The sequence below is a fragment of the Schistocerca gregaria genome, chromosome 2 (assembly GCF_023897955.1).
Source record: "Schistocerca gregaria isolate iqSchGreg1 chromosome 2, iqSchGreg1.2, whole genome shotgun sequence".
NCBI classification, from domain to species: Eukaryota; Metazoa; Arthropoda; class Insecta; order Orthoptera; family Acrididae; genus Schistocerca; species Schistocerca gregaria.
In genome coordinates this window covers 148,018,188-148,034,383 of record NC_064921.1, presented here as the reverse complement: position 1 = coordinate 148,034,383, position 16,196 = coordinate 148,018,188, and the positions used below count along the sequence as shown (strand labels likewise).

Genomic DNA, 16,196 nt, shown 5'->3' with positions numbered 1-16,196 from the left:
GGAAGAGTCTATTGTGCTTCCTCGTTTCAGTCATTACATAGACACTAAAATTACAGATGTCAGTATAAGTGTCCAAAGCGTAGGAAATTAATGGATCTCTCTCAACAGATAAAATACAAATGGATCTGATGGAGTACCTATACAGTTCTATATAGAGTATGTGAAAGAACTTATTCCTAATAGATTGAAAAATCCACCTCAGTTGCGAAAATTTCCTGTTCTTTACCCAGGTTTTGGCGAGATTAATATAGCCTTCTTCAGAAGTGTTAGGAGCTGAAAACCATAATTCTGCGTGGGCGTGTGCACGCCCGTGCGCGCGTGTGTGTGTGCGTGTGTGCACGCACGCATTTGCGTGAGGGAGGTGGGGTGTCATGCTGTTGTGATGAAGTAGTTATCTGGTATGATAGCTGCATGGCTCAGTAGTAGACTCATGATTTCTGCTGCTGATTTCTCTAATAGAGAAACAAATCTTGATATTTGTTATTGTTCTGTTATGTTCACGAATCTAGAACCACCAGAAACGTGAAATAATGTCTACAAAAACAATCACTCCAACCTAACTGCCCCTCACTGTAGAATGACTTTTCTTTCGTTGTTTCAAAACAGTATGTAATACAGGCAGTTGATTGAAGAATGCATCACTACCCCTCCTCCATCCATCCATCCACCCACCCACCCACAGATTAAGAATTCTCTCTACTTGTGGATCTTCTCTCATATCGTGCTCTGTTTAGTGTTCCCTATTCAGATACTAGAAGTGAGCTCACGTGAGTTTAGGCTATTGCCTCCCATCCGATGATACAACTTGTTTGCCCTGTATGTTTGCTTGATAATGTTTCATAGTTGATCATCTTGCACTCTGTGCTTCATTCTTAAATGACCATCAGTGACCTTAAGAGAAAATCTGTTTTAATTACTGAATAAACTTTGTGCCATTAAACAGGAGCATAATCAGTGGTCCACAGACATTTGATGTCTGTGGACTAAGGATTAAGCTCAATGCAGCTGACGTCTCACATCCATTTTGTTCTAAAATTTTTCATAAGGAGCATTAATTCTCCACTGAAATTCAGTCAGCTGCATGAACTGTGTATGCAGCCAGCATGTCTGCTGTGTTCATGAGCCCAGGACGATTCTCAATATAATAGACCATTATTTCAAAAAGCATAACCTAATGTACATAGGCTTAGCATTTACATGTTCAGTGTGCAGTTGTGACTGCAGTCGGGCTTTAGTGTCTGGAGACAGTAGCTGTGTGTGTAAAATTGTTGTTCTTGCGTGAATGTGTGTGTGTGTGTGTGTGTGTGTGTGTGTGTGTGTGTGTGTGTGTGTGTGTGTGTGTGTTTCTACTTCCAAGGAGGGACTTACACCAGAAGTTTAATATTTCTACTAATCTTTTCATTGCGTCTGTTTGCGACACAGCGCCTGCTCTTCGTGAAGAGTAGCAGCCTATTCTCACCCTGTTATTGTTATTCCATGTTGGACTTCCCATTATTTGATTAAGACTTACTTCGTATAACAACTACACAAAAGGTTCATAATATTTTTTTAAATACAAAACCTTTTCTTTCATTAGCAGTCTATATTTGCTTACAAATAATTCAATTTTTTACTTATTCCACATGCCTTGATTTTCATTTGTGGTTGGAGTGACAGAGATAGTTAATGAATGTTCCTGAATATTGTAGTTTTCAGAATACCTCCGGATTGTTTCACGAGTGTAGCTCATTTAACATAGTTGCAATTGTATGTGAAAATTTACGTTAAACAAGCTTGTTAGCTGTACTAATTAATTTAGGAACTTATACATTACTAAGGTCTCTGTAAACAGGAACATAAAATTATCGTTTAAGGAGTTTCACTTTAGGAAATCTGAAAAGTTATCGACCAGATATTTGCTTTAGATACCGTACTGCATAGTTCTGTTAAAAAATGTTGTGTACTATTTCCTTTTGAACCACTTCAGCATGGAAAGGGGTAACAGTGTGTTTTAGCATTTTTCTTATGCACATTGCTTTGTCAGAAGTCAAAGTTGTATAATGAATATGAATAATTTCAGGTCCATCTAGGGATAAAAGTATGGTGTTTTAATACTGTTGCAACACTTAACTGAAACATATTAGTCACCTATATCAAAGGAAATTTCACACAAGAAAATTTATAAAACCACACACACACACACACACACACACACACACACAAAGGTAAAAGTGACATCATCATAGCTTTCAGAAATATTATTTCCTTCGTTGGGGAGGAGAGCGGGTTAGGTTGGAAAGATTAAAAAGAAAAAGGAGATTGTACAGACTATTGGTGGATTCACATCATCTTGGGGTCTGAATGACCTTTCCTATATTTTCAGGCTTCCAAACCTACCCTGTTTTCCCTACGGAAGGAACTAATAGTTTTGAGAGTGGATAGTGTCACTATTTTTACGATTATTAGTGTGTATCAGCAATACTAAACATTTCTCTTCCTGAGAGTCAGAGAAGTTCCGTCTCGTACTGTACATATTAGTTGCCATATTATGTTGTCTATAAATGTATATTTTCAATGTATTCCCACGTTACTCATGTTTCCAGAAAATACTGGCAAATTCTGATGCATCAACTCTAAAAGAGAACTTATGTCAGTTGCAGAACCAAGGGATTTTAACTGCTCAGCAGGTATGTTATTAAATTATATTTTTAAAAAAACACTAGGTGCAAAAACCATTATCTTTTCCTGTAAAAATTGCAGCACAATTTGTTGAATCTTACGTAATGTTTACATAATAATGTTTACAGTGATTTCGTTGCAATTAATTACCACAAGTGATATGTATTGCCATATGCAAAACTAGAATGATATGAATTTATCTTGTTCTTATGCTTGTAATATCAATTCTGATATTATGTCTTGATTTGTTTCAGGCTATCCAGATTTTAGGAATTCAATAATCTTATACACATTTACAATAGTATAATATTTTATCTATGATTCCTTCGCAGTTCATTACCACATGCAGTATATAATGTCATGTGTAAAACTTGACAAGTATAAATTTCTTTTCTTAATTGTATGAAAGGAAAAAAAAGAAAGAAATGAAAACTAGGATTATGAAAGTGGCACAGCATCGAAAGAGAGAATTATCAAAGCTAATAAGATCTCTTTCACTATTTTTGTACTCTTCAATTAATTACATCATGAACTGTTGCATGAGGGCATTATCATTGTGCAATTTTATGTAGTTATAGCAGCATGCCACTAGTTTGTGTATATACAGAACTGAGCATAGAATAATAAACATGTGACTTTTACAGTATAACCTTCTTCTTCTTCTTCTTCTTCTTCTTCTTCTTCTTTATATATATACAGATTATTGATTTTGCCATTAAAAACATAAACTGTTTATAAAATTTGAAGTATGGAAAATAGAGAAATTAAGTTAAAGCTTAATTCAGTCTTTTGGATTGTCTTTAAATATTTATCTAACATTGTGTTTAAAGACATTAGTGTTTACTGCCTGTATAACAAAGTTTTGAAGGCAGTTGTATAGGCACACTAATGTGTAAGATAAATTTATCTCATAACAACTTGCCCGTTGTTATACTGATCTCAGCATCCAGTGGATCATTCTTTTATATTCTTTACCAGCCACCACCAGCAGCTGCACTCGCATATCTGTGTATCCATCATGATCAGTGATGGCAAGTAAGCTAGTAATTTGTAAGTGTCAGTGTGTGTAGCGGTGTAAAGACGTATGTACAAAAATTATGCAGTGCTGATATGTAGGTAAGTAATTAATGTGTTTTTGTTATGTTGAATCGGAAAGCTTGCATTATATTTTTGATTATTACATAATTAATAGAACACAAATACCACCTCACCAAAAGCCCCTCCATGTTCCACATGTAAAGGTACAGATGTATATCTCTCTTTGTTGTGCAGTGTTTAAATGACGCTGTCGTCATGAGTCTTCAGGCACCTCAGAAGCTGTAAGAGATGCGTGATGCTCAACGGCTAAAATGCGGCGGGGTTGTGGCTGATATTTGTAACAAAGTATGGATTAAACACATAGAAGATTGTGAAGCAGTATATTTATTATGTTGAATTATATTACGTAGAATATATGAAGAAATGAATGCATTTTCAGGAATGGTAGAAAGTTCAAAAATGAAAGAATAAATAGTTTTTTCAAAGAGTAGTTATTGTTCCATACTTCACAGCCTTTTCTTCAAACAAATGAATAAATAAATTGTACTACACTACTTTCTAAAGTAGCCAGTGTTCCTCTTCAGCATTCAGTCAATGTCCATATTTAAATTTAATCAAAATTGGTTCAACTGTTTAGTCGTGAAAGAGTAACAGACAGAGTTACTTCCACATTTATAATATTAGTATGGATTTTATAAACTGACATATATTTCCTGGTCTATAATGATTTATTGTATATACAAAGTGTTAAAATGCTGAGCACTTTGAATTTTGAAACTCGATCAGGTTCTCACGTTGGTCATCATACTGCCGATTTCTGGGTGGTAAGCATTGTCTTCGTACTAATAGTGTTTCTCAGTAGCTGTATACCGTTTTGCATATGAAGTGGAAGTATGCATAGAAAAATAGTTTGAGATATTAATTGCTAAACATTTAGTGTTATTTCTGCAACAAGTAGCGAATTGAATCTAGTTAATATATGAGAGAGATAAGCCATTGCAATTGTGAAGGCGTAACAGTCACAACATTGAATGCAAGCATGCAAACAGGCATACATTGTGTTGTAGAGGTGCTGGATGTCAGCTTGTGGGGTGGAGCTCTGTGCCTGTTCCATGTGGTCAGTCAATACAAGGACGGTTTATGCTGGATGTGAATGACACTGGCATTGTCATCCGATGTTGTCCCATATGTTCTCAATTGGAGACAGATCCGGTGATTGAGCAGGCCAAGACTACATGTCGACACTCTGTAGAAGATGTTGGGTTAAAACAATGGTATATGGATGAGCATTATCCTGTTGCAAAAACTCCCAGGAATGCTGATCATGAATGGCAACACAACAGGTTGACTCATCAGATTGACGTACAATTTTGCAGTCAGTGTGTCTGGGATAACCAGTCTGCTGTCATATGAAATCACACCCCAGACCATAACTCGAGATGTAGGTCCAGTATGTTTAGCACACAGACAGGCTGGTTGCAGGCCCTCAGCTGGCCGCCTCCTAACCAACACACGCCCATAACTGGAACCGAGGCAGAACAAACTTTCATTATAAAACACAACAGACCTTCACTGTACCCTCCAATTAGCTCTCGCTTGACCACTGAAGTCACACATGGTGGTGGTTTTGGGTCAGCGGAATGTATGCTACAGGGCATCTTGCTCGAAGCTGTCCTTGAAGTAACAGATTTGCAACAGTTCATTGCACTACTGTGTTGCCAAATGCTGCTCAATTTGCTGCTGCAGATGCAGTATGATGCGCCAGAGCCATACACCGAACATGATGGTCTTCACTCTCGGTAGTGCCACGTGGCCATCCGAAGCCCGATCATCTTGCAACCATACAGTCTCATCACCACTGCTGCCAGAAATCATGTACAGTGGCTACATTCCTGCCAAGTCTTTCTCCAATATTGCAGAAGGAGCATCCAGCTTCTCGTGGCGTTGATAATGGCATCTTTGTTGCCTGAAAGGCATTCTTGACTAACATAAAGTCAAGACATTTATTTCCAAAGGTAACTAATGGTCACTACCATTACAGCATGTTTTTGAAGCAAACCTGAGTTGCAATCTGGTAGTGGCACTGCTAGTGCTGCATTTATGTGACTGACACGAAATGTGAATAGATGTCATCTTTCACATGAAACAAACCTACCAACTTCTGTTCATGTTGCACAACTCCTACATGGTGTAGCATTTTTTTTTCCATGAGTGTATTTGCGTCATCTGCAGATGGGACAGATTTCTTGTTGATATCTCCAGGCAGGTGATCATAAGGGATACCAAGAAGAGTAATGGCCAAAGCATGCTTCCTTGTCATGCATCATGTTGGATAGTCATGTCCGAGAAGTATTTATAACTTCTTTCATCTGATACCTGTCAGTTTGTTACCTGTCTGCCAAGTAAGATTTTACCATTTTGTGTGCAATACCTCTTACCCCATAGAATTTTGGGCTTCCTACTTAGTATCTAATAATTTAGTAAATCAAGAGCTTCCGATAAGTTACAGAATATCACAACTGTTACTTCTTCCTTACCTCTAGTACTTGTGCTGTAGTGATAGTGGATTAACTGTTCTGGAATCAGTGTTGACTTCTGGGAAGCATAACGTGAGCTGAATAAAAACTTCATTACTCTTATCGTACAATACACATTCAAAGACGTTTGGCATCACCGAGCGAGGTGGCGCAGTGGGTAGTACACTGGACTTGCATTCGGGAGGACAACAGTTCAGTCCCGCATCTGGCCATCCTGATTTAAGTTTTCCGTGATTTCCCTAAATCGCTCCAGGCAAAAGCAGGGATGGTTCCTTTGAAAGGGCACGGCTGATTTCCTTCCCTAATCTGATGAGACCGATGACCTCACTGATTGGTCTCCACCCCCAAACAACCCAACCCGACCCAACCTTTGAGATCACTAGTAAAGTACTTATTGGTGTGGAATTTTTGGGTTCCTTGAGATAACAGTTGTTTTTGGTGCCAATAGACTTCTGATTTTCAAACTCTCAGGAAACAATCCTCCTGTCACAGGTATGTTACTCAGTGGCTAAAGGCAGACGACAGTTCAGTTGTCATGTTTGAATTGCCATGTACAACTGGGATTTTAGTATTCGCTATCCTGTTCGTGGCTCTTGTTACTCCTTCCTTCCTTCCTTCCTTCCTTCCTTCCTTTCTTTCTTGTAAGGGCATTATTTTCCTCTTAAATCAGTCATAGAATTGGTTACTTTAGCTGAGAGGATAGTTGTTATACTTGTACAAACATTTATGAAGTAATTATAAAATGTGTTTGCTATTGGTTCTAGGTTGTCTTGTAGAAAATTGTCCCATCTGATTTACATTTATATTGTTTCTATTCTTCGCCTGTCCTATTTTTGCATTTATGATCTGTGGCACTGTTTAGCCTCGCTTTCTGATTTGATAATGGCCTTAACGACAGTGTTTTTGCACATTTTATTACACTATTGGCCATTAAAATTACTACACCACGAAGATGATGTGATACAGACGCGAAATGTAACAGACGGGAAGAAGATGGTGTGATATGCAAATGATTAGCTTTTCAGAGCATTCACACAAGGTTGACGCCAGTGGTGACACCTACAACGTGCTGACATGAGGAAAGTTTACAACTGATTTCTCATACACGAATGCCTGGTGAAATGTTGTTGTGATGCCTCATGTAAGGAGGAGAAATGCATACGATCTCATTTCCAACTTTGATAAAGGTTGGATTGTAGCCTATCACGATTGCAGTTTATCGTATCGTACCATTACTGCTCGCATTGGTCGAGATCCAATGACTGTTAGAAGAATATGGAATCGGTGGGTTCAGGAGGGTAATACGGAACACCGTGATGGATCCCAACGGCCTTGTATCACTAGCAGTCAAATGACGAGCATATTATCTGCATGGCTGTAACAGATCGTGGAGCCACGTCTCGATCCCTGAGTCAAAAGATTGGGACGTTTGCAAGACGACAACCAACTGCATGAAGCATGAACAGTTAGACGATGTTAGGAGCAGCATGGACTATCAGCTCGGAGACCATGGCTGTGGTTACCCTTGACACTGCATCACAGACAGGAGCGCCTGTGATGGTGTACTCAGCGACGAAGCTGGGTGCACGAATGGCAAAACATCATTTTTTTTTTTTTTTCAGATGAATACAGGTTCTGTTTACAGCATCATGCATCATGATGGTCACATCCTTGTTTGGCGACATCGCAGTGAACGCACATTGGATGCGTGTATTCGTCATCGCCATACTGGCGTATCACCCGGCGTGATGGTATGGGGTGCCATTGGTTACACATCTCAGTCACTTATTGTTCGCATTGACAGCACTTTGAACAGTGGACGTTACATTTCAGATGTGTTAATACTCGTGGCTTTACCCCTCATTCGATCCCTGTGAAACCCTACATTTCAGCAAGATAATTCATGACCACATGTTGCAGGTCCTGTATGGGCCTTTCTGGGTACAGAAAATGTTTGACTGCTGTCCTGACCAGCACATTCTCCAAATCTCTCACCAATTGAAAACGTCTGGTCAATGGTGGCCGAGCAACTGGCTCGTCACAATACGCCAGTCACCACTCTTGAAGAATTGTGGTATCGTGTTGAAGTTCCATTGGCAGCTGTACTTGTACGCGCCATCCAAGCTCTGTGTGGCTCAATGCCCAGGCGTATCAAGGTCGTTATTACGGCCAGAGGTGGTTGTTCTGGGCACTTATTACTCAGGATCTATGCACCCAAATTGCATGAAAATGTTATCACATGTCAGTTGTAATATAATATATTTGTCCAATGAAGAAACATTTATCATCTGCATTTCTTCTTGGTGTAGCAATTTTAATGGTCAGTAGTGTACTTTTCTGTAGCTTTTTTGTATTCACAATTTGAACTTCACCAATTTGTTTAGTTTTCTGATTCACTGCAGATCTTTAATATTAAGCTAGATACAATGTTTCCTTTTGTAATCCACTTATTTTGTCTATCTGTGTGTGTCGTGCATTTACTTATTATGGCAAATGCCTCATTAATATACTCACAATATCCATTTTGAAACCAGGTTGGTAAGTACTCGGAGAGCTCACAGGATAAGGTTATGATTTTGGATGGGGTCGTAAACAGTTACTGTGAGTTGCACAATCAAACACACAACTTCATTTTTACAATTAGTGGCTGAAGGCCTACACCACACGTCTTAAGGACAACTATAATTAAAACATATTAACAAACTATTATTCCAACCAAGAAATTTCTTTTTAAACTTACAACAGAACAGCCAGAAGCTTAATTAAAGAAATATTAACTTATTGCTGGGCTGAAGGCCTGACAATAGGTCAGACAAACAATTTAAAATAAACCCCTTCCTTCTTTAAATACTACACACGGCTGAAGGCCACACATAAGACATCAAACAACTGATGGCTTAGGGCCTGGATTACAAGCAATTTCAGATAGAACCAATTTTAAGATTTTAAATAAAATCAATCTTCAAAATTTTGATTTAACACAGCTGAAGGCCTTTCTGTGAAATTTAAAAAGAACTGAATTAATACATGGCTGAAGGCCTCAACCAAAACTAGGGACAGCCAAAGGACTGACCAACAATTTAACCAATTCCCTTCCGTCTGATCAACTGCACAATTATGCAAAATATTGGCTGAGGACGAGCATATGAACAGCACTATGTCCTCAGAAATTGGCATTAACACAGCCAAGGGAACAATAACCACTCTAAGCAAATATGAACCAAACAACTTAAAAGGCTGTCAAAATACGTGCTGTGCCGGACAGCATAAACACGGCGAGGAAAGACACAGTGCAAAAGTACGCTAACGACCAAGGCAGGTAACGAGTGTTAACGGCTACAGGGCAGAAAATACTGCTGGTTCACTTCACTGGTAAATAAGTCAATTTAATAATTAATCACAATATAGGAAGATAGCTGCAAGATTTCGCCGACCCCAACACATCATACGTTGTGTCTAGCCTGAACGGCCCAGGGAGCAACAACCCGCAAATGAACAAAGAGATGTCACAATTGTGGTGTCACCGCCAGACACCACACTTGCTAGGTGGTAACCTCTAAATCAGCCGCAGTCCGTTAGTATACATTGGACCCGCGTGTCGCCACTATCAGTGATTGTAGACCGAGCACCGCCACACGGCACGTCTAGTCTAGAGAGGCTCCTTAGCAATCGCCCCAGTTGTACAGACGACTTTGTTAGCGATGGTTCACTGTCTACATATGCTCTCATTTGCCGAGACGACAGTTTAACATAGCCGTCAGCTACATCATTTGCTACAACCTAGCAAGGCGCCGTATTCTTCAAGAATGTATTCTGAACAGATAATATTGTGAATTGTGTACCAGCAAGAGCGATGTTCATCATTAATGGATTAAAGTTAAGTATCAAACTAATTCCGTCTGCTTTCTGAATTCTAATTCCTTGTCATGCTCCAGACCTCACGTCAGTATAGTTCTTCCCTCCTCACGCCAGCCTGAGTGAGCTAAAACACGTGCATTTCAACCTGCAGTTGTAACACGGTGTTGGCTCTTCTGCCAACACAATAACAATAGTTGAGGCTTCAAACAGGTTAACTGATCACTCAACTTAAGTGTCCAGGTTCAGTGGGCAGTCTCGCAGCTAGCGCCTCATGATTCGACAGTGCGTGCATGCTGCCAGTGCTACAGGCCTGGCCTCACACCGCGGTGAGTCCCTCGCTGCTCCATCCCAACCGACTGGCTGCCTGCAATATGCAGACAGCATTAAAATAGCGGGTCAGTCAAAACCACACAAGCTACACACGGGGCCATGAAACACTTCCATGAACAACTAGAACAATACTAAAACCAGTGACTGTGGAACAACGAGGACGACTCACAATTCGACACACATGGAAAATCCAGAAGCGGTTGGTCACCAAATACATTTCGTTCGATGAGACGACCAATAGGGTGCCCCAAGATATAATGGGGATATTTTTGTGAAATCGAAAACACATACACGTGCCGACTTGATGCTGAACATGAGATGAGATTGATAACTTTTACTATGTGGTAATTTCAAAGTTTGTTTTCTGCAGCCAGGATAAGTCTTTAGGTGTTCTTGTACGCAACGTAACAAAAATTGTGTTTGTTCCTCCTCAGCCGAGATTAAACCATGAAAGTCTTGCATCAACTTGATCGCTGTTTCGCCTGTATCATTCACTACTCTGTGCTGAAACCTTCTTTCTGGTTTCTTGAAAGGAAGCGTTGTTTGACCACATGGCACGACATTCATGGAGAAAACTGTCATCAGTTTTAAGACTATGGAACAATGACTTGCTTCTGACTGAAATGAAGTCGTAGATGTTTTTCTTTGTAATTAAGAGGGGGCAAACCAGTTAGCAAAAGTTGTGATGCAAACAGAAAACTAAAGAAACAACGTCTCTATTCATTTATTTAACTCTCCATACAATGTACCACAAAGTTCTCCCTTCGAAGGGATGTAACGGTTAAAATGAGCTGATAAATTATCTTTGGTTAAATTTTCAACCATTTTTACTTTTGTTTCTAGATCCACATCATCGTCAAAAAGTAACAAGACAGAAACTTCATCAGTCAGATACCAGAAATGCTGGCTTATCTTCTGTAGAGCTGCTTTTGAGATGTCATTATCTATTTTTTCGTATGCCTTCATTGATTTCAAAAAGCAGAAGTCTTGGTAGGGTGCCTTTACTGCCAAAATACACTGGAGCCATGGCTTGATATAGGATGTCACAATGAACAGACAAATGTCAAATAGCGCTACCTTCTCCTTGCTCGAAATTTTTGACTGAGCACAAAGTAATGATATTTTTAGGGAACATATAGCTCTCGCCATCCATAGAGCTTGGTGTATGGCACCTGGAGGCCATATCTTGAATTTTCTGTCTGTATCTCCACCTAAAAATATAACAGAAAGCTCTGTCAACTCTCGGTAAACATCTCTGATTTTTTTCTTTTGTCAGTTTAGTGCAGTAAAACTTGAGCAGATTGTCAATTTCTGAAACGGTGAGGTGCATTGTGACCTTTTCTTTGTAGCACTGTGTGGTATCTTTCCAGTTATCTCGGGACTTTTTGAAGAGTGGAATATCAGGACTTGTTGTCACTGAACTGATTTTTACCTAGAACACAATTTTTAACACTAGTTCATACAAGTGGTGGTGACGGCGAGGAAAAAGAATGACACCTCTGTTAAGTTTTTGCTCAAGTAGCACACAGACTTAATTGATATGACTTGTACTTGACGATGTAGTATCACAGCAAAAAAAACTGCACTTAGTCTTAGAGATTCCAGTCCACAATCGCGTTTCTAACAGCTTTCGCCTGTTCACACCCTGAAGAGTTTTCCAACCTTGGCACAGCAATAAGTTGCTCTTTATTTCTATATGAAACAACTATCAGAAGACATTCTTCTTTCTATTCCCGATCATGTATAGCAGGCAACAGTTTGCCATCCCAATGAAAAGTCACAAAATCTGATAGCTCATTTTTAAAATTAACTTTTATAGCTTCCACACTCTCTTTCGGTTTCTCTGTAAGAATTCTTTGAATCAAGGACTTATTTATAGGAAATTCATCAGTATTATATCCAAGTGCATCAATGGTAGGTTCAAGAATATACACTGAATCTCTCACAATCAACTGACATCTATCTAGTGCTGCTACTAATTTTTGAGTTATGAAATTTTTACGCTTAGTTGTTTTACTGTTTCCAGATTTTATGTTCTTAATCACAGTTGGGAAATTTTCTTGCAAATACATCTAATTTTCATTACAACCTGAAGATGAGTAATTTTGTAATGCTTCATAAGATGCTGTTGGAGGAGCTGACGTGGAAAAATATTTAGCATGTCAGTTTGCTTCTTCAATAGTCCTGATGTGTGACCTTTCCTCTTTATTAGCTAGTTTCTTGTCCACTCCAGCTAAGTGAGCAGGCCAATCTGGCTCTTTCTGTCGCTGTAAAAAGATTTTATCTCCATTAACTGAAGTGCATCGGCGTGTGCAATGTCGAATAAATCATGCAACTTGTGGACAAACTCTTGTCAGCCCTGCTCAAATACCTTTTGGTTTTTTTGTGCATGTTTTGTAACTGCCTCCAAACTTGATATATGTTCACTATTTTCGTCACACAACCTTGGTAGGTATACGCGCTTTTTCCTAAAAGATCATACATTCCTGAATAGTGAGATTTGCACTTTCACTGACAGTTAAATTCACTTCCAGGATACTATAAAATAAAACTGCTAGAAATTGTCCATTACACGGCAGTTTTGAACCTTTTATCTGATGTTTTACCGCACCTGTTAAAAATATACACATTTTATAACTACTACGTAATTCCATTGACATTTTCACTTACTGACAACAATTTAGACTTACAATGTAGAGACACACAGACACGAGGGCACGCGCCTTCGCCTTTCTTAGCAAGTATAGCCAAATAACATGTTGCAAAGCAAGTCGGCATGGGTTGCCAACATCCTAAGGTTCTGAAATTTTACATATAGTTGTTTTGGCATCGTACAAATAAATTAAGAGGATATGTGTTTAAATAAAAACTACTTCGAATTTTTGGGACTCCGTAATGACCAACCAAGGTTGGCTTCACTGAAGTCTTGTGTGTCGGCAACGGTCGGGCAAGTCATGGCTGTCCGGACCTCACTGTTGCTCCGTCCCCACATGACGACCTGGAAATAGATAGTGGTCGCTCCAAAGATAGTATGACAGTGCTCTTATTGGTAAGTGCTTCTTCCGCCACTCATGGGAGGCAAGCCAGCAACTGAGTGATGCCAGTAAATAGAATAAGAAACGAGACGGCAGTACTGCCAAGACAAGATGTCATGCAATAACTGCATGAAAGCGAGCCGCTCACAGCTTACATCTATGTAAGAGCTAAAAGTATTCACAATATATTCCCCATTGAGGATTTCTATCCAACCTGCATTTGAAAGATTGTAGTTCAGGGTACTTATATTATTAGCATTTGGTTGTTGGTACTTAACAGTGAGGTTCCTGAGCTTTAGGTTTTGTATTATGGATGTTATATGTTCCTTATCATCACACAGATTATTTTAATAAACTGTTACTGTACATTTGTCTTTCTGTACATTGGTTATAATATAATCTATGGCATTAATACTGTTAGTAGTAGATGTGATAATGTACCTTTTACTAAACATTACTATCTCTGTGAATGTACACTGTCTTCTTCTGTGCTTAATTTTACTGGGACAAGTGTATCCTTTAGCACACTCATTAACCACTTTTCCACACACATACACAGGGTGTTTGTTTTAACTTGAGACAACTAAATATCCCGAAAATGATGCATCATACAAAAAATAAGTTCTAGGTGAAATGTTAATACTAGTAAAGGGAACATCTGTCTGTACAACAGAGGGTGAGGTTTGTATTTTCAAATGGTAGCCCCTCATTTTTATTGTAATTCAGATTATACGTCAAAAAATATGTATGATTTACTCAAACTATTGTTTTCCATTCATAGTAGATGGTGATGTAATTGACAAATATCAAGTGTTGCTTGTTTTTGCAGTTGAGAATCAATGCATTTGATTCTACATTTCATTTATAATTTAAATGTAAATCTTTGTGTTCTAATGGTTGATATGTTTGTTCAAAACTTACTTCAGTGTTGCAAGTTTGATTGTTCACTACAATATGGTTAGCCATTTTAATGGATGGTTAGAAACTAAATTTCACGTAACCCAAGAATGACAACGTGGATGTAATAGTTTTCTGTCCACATCAGGGTGCTTGATTTCAGTGAGTCCCCTTGCCTCTCATGATTGGAGTGCTCAGTGTTGGAGAGTATTTGTAGCAGAGAGCCTGTCACTATCACTTCAGGGACATTTTACTTTATTGCAAAAGCTGTGGTTTGTATTCTGCCAGTAGCCATGTCGTGGCCCCAAAAGAGTTTGAGTTGTCGGATGGAAACACAATCACTCTGATGGCATGGTTTGAGGCCTACCAACAAAATCCTGCATTTCAATGGTTTGGGGACTAACCGCAATGGAACCCATAGGGAACATAAAATTAAGTTACTGTAAAAATCACATTTGCAACACTCAAGTAATATTTGAACATTAGTATCAAGGGTTAGACTGCAAAGGTTTACATTTATATTGTAAACAACTGTAGAATCAAATGCATCAGTTCTTGCATAGAAAGAAGGGTCATTTATTGCATGATTATATGATAGCAGAACAAACACTGGTAGCAGTTACTTCTGTAAAATATTTGGGAGTATGCGTACGGAACGATTTGAAGTGGAATGATCATATAAAATTACTTGTTGGTAAGGCGGGTACCAGGTTGAGATTCATTGGGAGAGTCCTTAGAAAATGTAGTCCATCAACAAAGGAGGTGGCTTACAAAACACTCGTTCGACCTATACTTGAGTATTGCTCATCAGTGTGGGATCCATACCAGATCGGGTTGGCGGAGGAGATAGAGAAGATTTAAAGAAGAGCTGCGCGTTTTGTCACAGGGTTATTTGGTAACCATGATAGCGTTACGGAGATGTTTACCAAACTCAAGTGGCAGACTCTGCAAGAGAGGCGCTATGCATCGTGGTGTAGCTTGCTCGCCAGGTTTCGAGAGGGTGTGTTTCTGGATGAGGTATCGAATATATTGTCTCCCCCTACTTATACCTCCCGAGGAGATCACAAATGTAAAATTAGAGAGATTCAAGCGCGCACGAATGCCTTCAGACAGTCGTTCTTCCTGCGAACCATACGCGACTGGAACAGAAAAGGGAGGTAATGACAGTGTCAATAAAAGTGCCCTCCGCCACACACCGTTGGGTGGCTTGCGGAGTATAAATGTAAATATAAACATAAACTTGACATTTCTAGGTTACATCACTATCTACTATGAATGGGAAGCAGTGGTTTGGGAAAACCATACATATTTTTGGCATAGAATCCAAATATGCAATAAAAATGTGGGGTTTGTGTTTGAAATTGCAGTTGACCCACTCACACGAGGGGTGGTTAGGAGGTGGGCAGTTGTAGCACAGAAAGATATCCCTTTTACTAATATTAAATTTCACCTAGAAAGGTTTTTATATATGTTGTATCATATTAAAGATATTTAGTTATCTCATAGCAAAACGAACACTCTGTATATAGCTTTCACCATTTCTATAAACTGACCAACAAAAGTGTGTGCTAGTGTGTAGCTCTGTAAGTGACAAAGCAAGTGTTCATTAAACCCATAGGACTGTTGGCCTCTCACAGTACTCACTAGGGCTAGCAGACCAGTTTTAGCTTAAATGGGAATGAGCAGTTGGTGCTATGGCTGTAATATTTAGAGCTAATCATCATTTATGATGTCTCTTAGGTTCAAGTGAATCAAAACAGTGGTGTTACTGTTATCTATTAGATTTTGCGTATCACATTCTTTTGACTTGTGAGTCAAACATTTCTTCAGTTCCTGGTGGTCT

The 16,196-nt window shown here is 39.0% G+C and overlaps 1 protein-coding gene across 1 annotated transcript in view; it reads left to right on the top strand.

Annotated features, from left to right (window-relative positions):
• Window positions 1-3,307, top strand: part of LOC126336566 (uncharacterized) — a 283,854-nt gene extending 280,547 nt beyond the window's left edge. The window contains exons 26-27 of the mRNA XM_050000416.1: window positions 2,583-2,666; window positions 2,913-3,307. Of these exons, the coding sequence (XP_049856373.1) occupies window positions 2,583-2,666; window positions 2,913-2,939 (111 nt within the window). The 3' untranslated portion in view covers window positions 2,940-3,307. The remainder of the gene's footprint in view (window positions 1-2,582; window positions 2,667-2,912) is intronic.
• Window positions 3,308-16,196: the final 12,889 nt, after the last annotated feature.